The following is an 8,614-nucleotide window of genomic DNA, read 5'->3' as shown; positions in this document are numbered from 1 at the left end:
CAATGCAGCAGAAATATTTAACAAGTTGTGATTGGTCAATGGTCGATGACCATGGCATGGTCGCGTGTTTTGCTGTCGACCTACGAGCAAGTTTTAGTATGAATAAAGTTATTCGACGACCGCGATTGGTCGGCGAGGCGTTTCTCGTCGCCGCCGAAGAGAAATATGGGGAGGACCACGCTCAGCCGACTGGTCAGCTTCGGTCTGCATATTTACGGTATATGGCCGTATGTACCGTCGACTGTGGTGTTCAGATTGTACTGGATCATAGCGCTGAGCACGACTCAAGTCTTTCAATATCGATACGTAGTGATGAACATTCATATGGACGACATCTCCAAGTATATGGATGGAGTGAGCAGCGCAATGGTGTCTTCTTTATTCTACATTAAGCTCATTATCCTTTGGATTTATCAACGGTAAGGTGTATTTATGGAATAATCATGTTACTCGTCTCATTATTAGCACTTGCCGAAACTACCGGTCAAAAAAGTATCAAATAATAATTAATCAGTCTTCGATTTTATTCAATTAGTTTGATTATGAGAACTGAGAGTACACACATGACTGCGTGTTATGAGTTGTCTGTTATTTATAATACTTTATAAATAACAGCGTCATACAAAATATCATAAAATATTAGCGTCAAAAATTCAGAATTAATTTAATTTATGATAGACGAGTGTGAAAAAGAACATTAACGTGAATGGTGCGCCCAATCTTCCGTAGAATATTTTACGATCTATTGCAAATGATGTCTGCGGATTGGCAAGATAGCACTTTGAACCGCTGTAGCTCGCGCGTAATGATAGACGGGGCAAATCTTGCACGTCGTACCTCGAGGTGGATTATCGGCATGCAAGTAGGTGCCGTATGTTTATACAGCGTCGGTGTACTCGCAGCTAACGCAAACAGTCCCGAGACATTAGAGCCGTACGCGCGAGAGCTCATTCTGGCAATGGAGCTGCCATTCAACATTAGCACAGATTTTATTTACACAACAGTTCAATCCGTTCAATTTTATCACCTGTTTTTATTCGCCTGCGGCATTCATATTATTAATTGCCTTCTCGTCACTTTGGTAAGCTTAAATTGCACGTTACGCGTGCTCAATGTTAAAATAAAACAAATTTTTTTTTTAATTTACCTCTTTCAATTTGATCTTATATCTGATAAAGTCGTCCATAATTGAAACTTTAAATTAAATATATTACGTATATGCATTAGTAATATTTTATATTTTATGTAAATTATTCGCTAAATCATTTTTTACATTTTTCTCCGATATCTTTAAAAATGACTCAAGAGATAATTTTTAATTTCCTGAGAGAGAAAGATTATGAAGCTATAACCTTAGATAATTCACGTCTGTGGTCAAATCGATATTCTTCGAGAATCGTTGACAAATATCTCCAAATGTTCAGCGGATTCGATGGACGAATTTACATTGCCATCGTTGATTATTAAGCACCAGCGTATTATTATATTTGCGGAAAGTATTGAGACTCTTTTCACGTACATCGCTTTTATGATGCTTTTATCAGACACAATCATCATATGCTGTTTAGGATTTATTATCGTTACCGTAAGTAACAAGTCTAAAGTGACGTTTGGTTACTTATAAATATAAATACGTTTTGTGCTTCACTTCTTTTGCCTGGTTTTCCGCCTTCTTCACTCTAATACTCCTCCTTACCTTCGACTTACCATGCCGTTAACGCCCCAAATACTCGTTACCCCGACCTTTTTTCATTTCCATTGCATCACTCTGCCAAGTTTCGCGCTTCTTTCTTCTACTGTGCAGTCAAATAATTCAACGACCTTCCCTCTACCATAAGATCCTTAACCTCTTTGTCTTCTTTTCGTACAGCTGCATCCACCTTCATTTCATCGACTGCATTTCCTGCCAGAAATGCATCTCAACCTGCGCATCACTGATTGCTTGCACGATATGTCGTGTCTGCTAACGCGCACACGTGCGAGTGTGTGTGCGTGCGTATTTATCTATGTGTTACTGTGCGTATTGTAAGTTCTGCGACGAATGTGTTGTACGACAAAATATTATTCTCGTGAGCGAATCCATCGTTTTTTATATTATGTTTTTTTTTATATTATATGTTTTATATATTGACTTACACTGTCTTCACTGGAAGGCTTAGTAACAACATCGTGTTGATGCCTCACCATTTGCGTGCACTCATTATTTATACTCTCTATAACTGTATCCTCCACTAAGCATCGCAATAAATTAAATTAAATTAAATTAAAAAATTAAAAATATTCCGTACCGGATTAAGAGACTGCTGATAATTATTGACACTAAAGATGTCTGTGGAAGTATCGTGTATGTGTAAATAACATAACTCATACTAAATTACTGTTCGCGTACATGGAAATTTCAGTCGCTCAACTCACCTAATGTCGCAGCAATTTTGGTAAAGACATTGATATACTACATTTCGATGAACGTCGAGGCATTCATATACTGTTTTAGTGGTGAACATCTGACCGCCAAGGTTAGCTCCAAGAAAAAAATGGCAGTTTCATTAATTCGCAGATATCTCGATCCTGTATTTTTCTCTTTTCAGAGTAAAATGATTGGAAGTGCGGCGTACGATTCACTCTGGTACGATTTTCCAGCAAAAGAAAGTCGAACTATATTGTTTCTTATTGTCAGATCGCAGAAAAGTTTGACGATCACGAGCGGAAGGATCTTCGACCTCTCTTTGGAGAGGTTTACTAGCGTAAAATTTCATTTATACATATTTTTTTTGCATTTGTTTGCTTTGTAACGTTATGTAAAATTCAAATATTTTTAACAAGTTTTATCATGATAATTATTTTTTAAAGGTTTTAATTAATATTAAAACAAAAATTATCAATTTAGTAACAATATACAAATTAAAACAAAATTTATTATTTTTATTTTTTAATTATTAACGAAATTCACTATTCTCATATATTAATTATCGAAATAACTTAAGTTACAAAAATTAACATGGCAATGTTTACACCGCATTAAATTACAAACAGTTTCATATAATTTCCGTTGGTTATTATATTGTAATTTAGTTATATTTCTTTTCATATTACTGTACCTACTATTTAATTTCTGAGTACATATATGTGATATGGATTATAGATCACAAATAATAATATTTCAGGTAGTAAAGGCATCGTTGTCGTATATATCTGTACTTTTGGCGATGTACTGAAGACGAGTGATGTATTGATAATAGTTGTAACAATAAATCAATAGTAAATAAAAAATATGATAAATATTACTACATCTTTATCTCCCACGAGTTGCGACTAGTTTGAACTATTTTACTATTTACATCTCCTCTTTGCACAAAAAAAGGATTATACGCGTTAATGCGAAATAAAAAAAAATTACGACGAAAAACTTTCTTGTTTTGAACAGCTATTGATAAAACAAGATCCACTCGAATCTTTTTTTCCCCAGTGCTTTCAGTTAATTTATCTATGGTGCAAAGACAGTAGTGTAAACAAACTTGCAATTTCGCTTTCTCTTGACATTTCCAGCCCGCATCTTTAAGTCTTGAATCACTTAATATGGCTGTTGTTCACAATTTGTCATCTGACATTTGCATGTGCTTTTTTTTTATTATACTGTATTAATTAATCGTGTATGGTCAATTGCTTGCGAGGCGCTTTCGCGTTCCAATCATTAGCGATACTCCTCCAATATTCGCGATATATCTCGATCAAAGAAAGAGCACTGATGTTCGACGCTCTATAAATCATTGATAGAAAAGCTTCTTTCTCGCTGCTGTGAAAATAACGAGTACAGTATGTTCCTCTATAAAAATTGTTGTTCGTATCTTTAGCATTTGATCCAACGTGTCGTGCCCCGTTTTGCGCAGATTTTACCGGTTTACGACAACATTAATCGTCGTTTAAATTTGTCAATATGCTTGCATTGTAGTGCACTATTATATCGAGGGACTGAGAAAAATGGATTTGATGTACAATTTATACTGCTCTTTGGCGTACAGCTTGTTGCTCTTTATCAGTTCTCTAATCGTTTCGTTGCGACATGATATTCGCGTATGACGGCAGAAATTCCTTTTATCATATTGCAAATCATGAAAGCTACGGCTTCATGCGTGTCTGTGTTACACACAATATACTGATGCCTTATCGCATGCTACTTATATCTTCGCGTGTAGAAAGATATAGTACTTTCACCACCGTCAGTCGTTTATACGATTAACAATTTTTTTGTTCAAAAAGCCGGAGTTTTGCATCAAGTGTACGAGTGCAGACAAGCAGGGGTAACAAAGCATCGATTTACCGAGATACCAGTTCGCGATGACTTTATTTAGCTTGCAGTGTATAAGGCTATAAGTCTTATATATTAATACATCACTGATATTTTAGATCGATGTATTTTACAGAGACAACAAAATAATGACCAAAATACACGTATCCAATTAAGAGAGATTAATTTTAATCAGCGTTTTCATATTAAAATCGAAAATTGACTTGTAATTAAGATTTTTAAAGTAACTAAACGACATTATATGAAAAAAAACTAATTACGTTAAAAGTGTAGTGTAAAAATAATAAACACAAATAGTGTAATATAAAAGAATATAATAATGTAATATAATCTTGTGAAGTACTCACCTCGGTTATACATAAGATACAATTTCTCGCTCTGGCTGCATTTTTCTTCGCTTATACCGTCATTCTGTAACTCTGTACGTCTGCACCGTCGTTGTCGAACTGCCCGAGCTTTCTTGCAAGCACAGTTGGCGAGCGCCAACTGTGATCTTTACACTCGTGTTTCCATCGTGACGAACTCTTACGATACGTCTTAGTCTTCCTTTCTCATGATCCCTCAGCACGGAGGGGATCCCCAGTTACGCTTTGCCCCCCTCCCCAGCAGCGGAATATTTCAACCTCACGGCAGCAGTTCGTGGAAGCTGCGCTCCACCTTCCCTTTACCTGTTGCATTTTTAAAGAGGGCATACAGTTGTATTGTAGTCGAAAGTTGGAAAAGAAGGGGACCTTTCCTATAAGTATATTGTCTATGCATTCATTATTTCTAAAATTACAGTTGCAGTTATTTTTTTCTTTTTCTTTATGCAATGCAGCAGAAATATTTAACAAGTTGTGATTGGTCAATGGTCGATGACCATGGGTCGCGCGTTTTTCTGTCGTCCTGCGAGTAAGTTTTAGTATGAATAAAGTTATTCGACGATCGCGATTGGTCGGCGAGGCGTTTCACGTCGTTGCTGAAGAGAAATATGGGGAGGACCACGCTCAGCCGACTGGTCAGGTTCGGCCTTCATATTTATGGTATATGGCCTTACGTACCGTTGACTGTGATGTTCAGATTGTACTGGATCATAGCGCTGAGCACGGCTCAAGTTTTTCAATATCGATACGTAGTGATGAACATTCATATGGACGACTTCTCCGAGTATATGGATGGAGTGAGCAGCGCAATGACGTCTTCTTTACTCTACATTAAGCTTATTATTCTTTGGATCTATCAACGGTAAGGCGTACTTATGGAATAATATGCAAATCATGTTACTCCATCGTCTCATTATTAGCACTTGCCGAAACTACCGGTCGGAAAAGTATCATATAATAATTAATCAGTCTTCGATTTTATTCAATTAGTTTGATGAGAACTGAAAGTACACACATGACTGCGTGTTATGAATTGTCTGTTATTTATGATACTTTAATAAAATATTGCTATCAAATTCAGAATTAATTTAATTTATGACAGACGAGTGTGAAAAGGAACATTAACGTGAATGGTGTGCCCAATCTTCCGTAGAATATTTTACGATTTATTGGAAATGATGTCTGCGGATTGGCAAGATAGCACTTCGAACCGCTGTAACTCGCGCGTAATGACAGACGGGGCAAATCTTGCACGTCGTACCTCGAGATGGATCGTCGGCATGCAAATCGGCTCCGCATCTTTTTACAGTGTCGGTGTACTGGCTGCTAACGCAAACAGTCCCGAGACATTAGAGCCGTACGCGCGAGAGCTCATTCTAAAGATGGAGCTGCCATTCAACATTAGCACAGATTTTATTTACACGACAGTTCAATCTGTTCAATTTTATCACCTGTTTTTAGTTGCCTGCGGCATTACAATTATTAATTCGCTTCTCGTCACTTTGGTAAGCTTAAATAACGTGTTACGCTTGTTCAAAGTTAAAATAAGACAAATTCCATTTTTCATTTACTTATTTCAATTTGATCTTATATCTGATAAGATCGTCCATAATTTAAATTTTAAATTAAATATATTACGTATATGCATTAATAATATTTTATATTTTATGTAAATTATTTGCTAAATTATTTTTTATATTTTTCTCTGATATCTTTAAAAGTTACTCAAGAGATAATTTTTAATTTTTTGAGAGAGAAAGATTATGAAGCTATAAACCTTAGATAATTCACGTCTGTGGTCAAATCGATATTCTTCGAGAATCGTTGACAAATATCTCCAAATGTTCAGCGGATTCGATGGACAAATTTACATTGCGATCGTTGATTATTAAGCACCAGCGTATTATTATATTTGCGGAAAATATTGAGACTCTTTTCACGTACATCGCATTTATGATGCTTTTATCAGACACTATCATCATATGCTGTTTAGGATTTATTATCGTTTCCGTAAGTAACAAGTCCAAAGTGACGTTTGGTTACTTATAGATATAAATATTGCGTATCGGATTAAAAGACTGTTGATAATTAATAACATTCAAGATGACTGTCGAAGTATCGTGTATGTGCATGTAATTAACTCATATAAATTATATACTGTTCGCGTACATGGAAATTTCAGTCGCTCAACACACCTAATGCCGCAGCAATTTTGGTAAAGACATTGATATACTACATTTCGATGAACGTTGAGGCATTCATATACTGTTTTTGCGGTGAACATCTGAGCGCCAAGGTTAGCTCCAAAAGAAAAATGGTAAATTCATTAATTCGCAAATATATCGATCTTGTATTTTTCTTTTTTCAGAGTAAAATGATTGGAAGTGCGGCGTATAATTCTCTCTGGTACGATTTTCCAGCCAAAGAAAGTCGAACTATATTGTTTCTCATTGTCAGATCGCAGAAAAGATTGACGATCACGAGCGGAAGGATTCTCGACCTTTCTTTGGAGAGATTTACTAGCGTAAGATTTCATTTATACATATTTTTGCATTTGTTTACCTTGTAACGTAACGTAATACTCAAATATTTTTAACAAGTTTTATCATGATACATATCTTTTAAAGGTTTTAATTAATATTAAAACAAAAATTTTTTATATTTTTATAGTAACAGTATACAGATTGAAACCAAATTCACTATTCTTATATATTAAATATCGAAATAACCTGAGTTGCAAAAATTAACATGGCAATGTTTACATCTTACAAACAGCTTCATATAATTTCCGTTGGTTATTATATTGTAATTTAGTTATATTACTTTTTATATTACTGTATTATTTAATTTCTGAATATTCTATACATGTAATATGGATTATAGATCTCAAACAATAATATTTCAGGTAGTAAAAGCTTCGTTGTCGTATATATCGGTACTTTTGGCGATGTACTGAAGATGAGTGATATATTGAGATATAATTGTTGTTGTTACGTGGTTAACTATTTTGGAGGTCTGGGAAATGGAATAAAGCTTGTCCTCTTTATTGCACACACCAACGTTATTTTATTGCAAAAAATGGCGATATATCGATATCTTGTCTTGTCGGAACTCGTGGGACTAGTGCGTGTTACAGCGGCCTTTAAATAGGGAATAGTGTACACAAGTGTATAATGTGCAAGTGAACTTTCACTCAGCTTTACTAACTAGATTATAAGAGCGCGAGATACAAAAAATAATAAATAAAATAATAACTAAAAATAATATAGAAAAATTAAAAATAAACTTATATTTGTTACAGTTGTAACAATAACATAAAACAATAGGAAATAGAATATAGGGTAAAAATTATTACTTCTCCCACGAGTTGCGAGTTTGAATTATTTTACTATTTGCATCTCCTCTCGCACAAAAAAAGGATATTATATAGTCGTTAATGCAAAACAAAAAATTACGACAAAAAACTTTCTTGTTTTGGACTTCATGATACTATTGATAAAACAATATCCACTCGATCCTTTTTTCCCAGTGCTTTCAGTTGATTCATCTACGGTGCAAAGGCAGTACTGTAAAACAAACTTTTGCAATTTCGCTTTCTCTTGACATTTCCAGCCCGCATCTTCAAGTCTTGAATTACTTAGCACGGCTGTTGTGCACAACTTCTCATTTGACGTGCTTTTTTTTATTGCTGTATTGATTAATCGTGTATGGTCGATTGTTTGCGAAACGCTTTCGAGTCCCAATTTGCAGCGATAACCTTCCAATATTTGCGATACTTCTCGATCAAAGAAAGAGCACTGATGTTCAATGTTTCATAAAAATTATAAATTATTGATAAAAAAGCTTTTTTTTCGCTGCTGTGAAAATAACGAGTACAGTATGTTCTTTTATAAAAATTGTTGTTCGTATCTTTAGCATTTGATCCAACGTGTCGTGCCCCGTTTTG

The 8,614-nt window shown here is 34.9% G+C and overlaps 1 protein-coding gene across 1 annotated transcript; it reads left to right on the top strand.

Moving 5' to 3' along the window:
• The first annotated feature begins 144 nt into the window (after positions 1-144).
• Positions 145-7,865, top strand: LOC112466927. Its single transcript, XM_025035290.1, has 12 exons — positions 145-419; positions 730-1,081; positions 1,358-1,585; positions 2,403-2,516; positions 2,589-2,744; positions 3,165-3,194; positions 5,220-5,530; positions 5,822-6,173; positions 6,451-6,678; positions 6,851-6,964; positions 7,037-7,192; positions 7,574-7,865. The coding sequence occupies exons 1-12, from the start codon at positions 166-168 to the stop codon at positions 7,622-7,624; spliced, it is 2,346 nt and encodes a 781-aa protein (XP_024891058.1). The 5' UTR covers positions 145-165; the 3' UTR covers positions 7,625-7,865.
• The last annotated feature ends 749 nt before the right edge of the window (positions 7,866-8,614 follow it).

The sequence above is a fragment of the Temnothorax curvispinosus genome, unplaced genomic scaffold, assembly GCF_003070985.1.
Source record: "Temnothorax curvispinosus isolate PA1 unplaced genomic scaffold, ASM307098v1 QBEX01016710.1, whole genome shotgun sequence".
Classification (NCBI taxonomy): Eukaryota; Metazoa; Arthropoda; class Insecta; order Hymenoptera; family Formicidae; genus Temnothorax; species Temnothorax curvispinosus.
The sequence above is the reverse complement of the archived record's forward strand: the minus strand, read 5'-3'. Positions and strand labels throughout refer to the sequence as shown.

What these genes read in the sequence shown, in the direction of transcription:
- LOC112466927 (XM_025035290.1), top strand. Translation starts at nt 166, where the DNA reads ATGGGGAGGACCACGCTCAGCCGACTGGTCAGCTTCGGTCTGCATATT. An exon ending in ATTGCCTTCTCGTCACTTTG is followed by an intron (nt 1,082 to 1,357) that starts GTAAGCTTAAAT and finishes CTATAACCTTAG; the next exon opens with ATAATTCACGTCTGTGGTCA. An exon ending in ATTCGCTTCTCGTCACTTTG is followed by an intron (nt 6,174 to 6,450) that starts GTAAGCTTAAAT and finishes TATAAACCTTAG; the next exon opens with ATAATTCACGTCTGTGGTCA.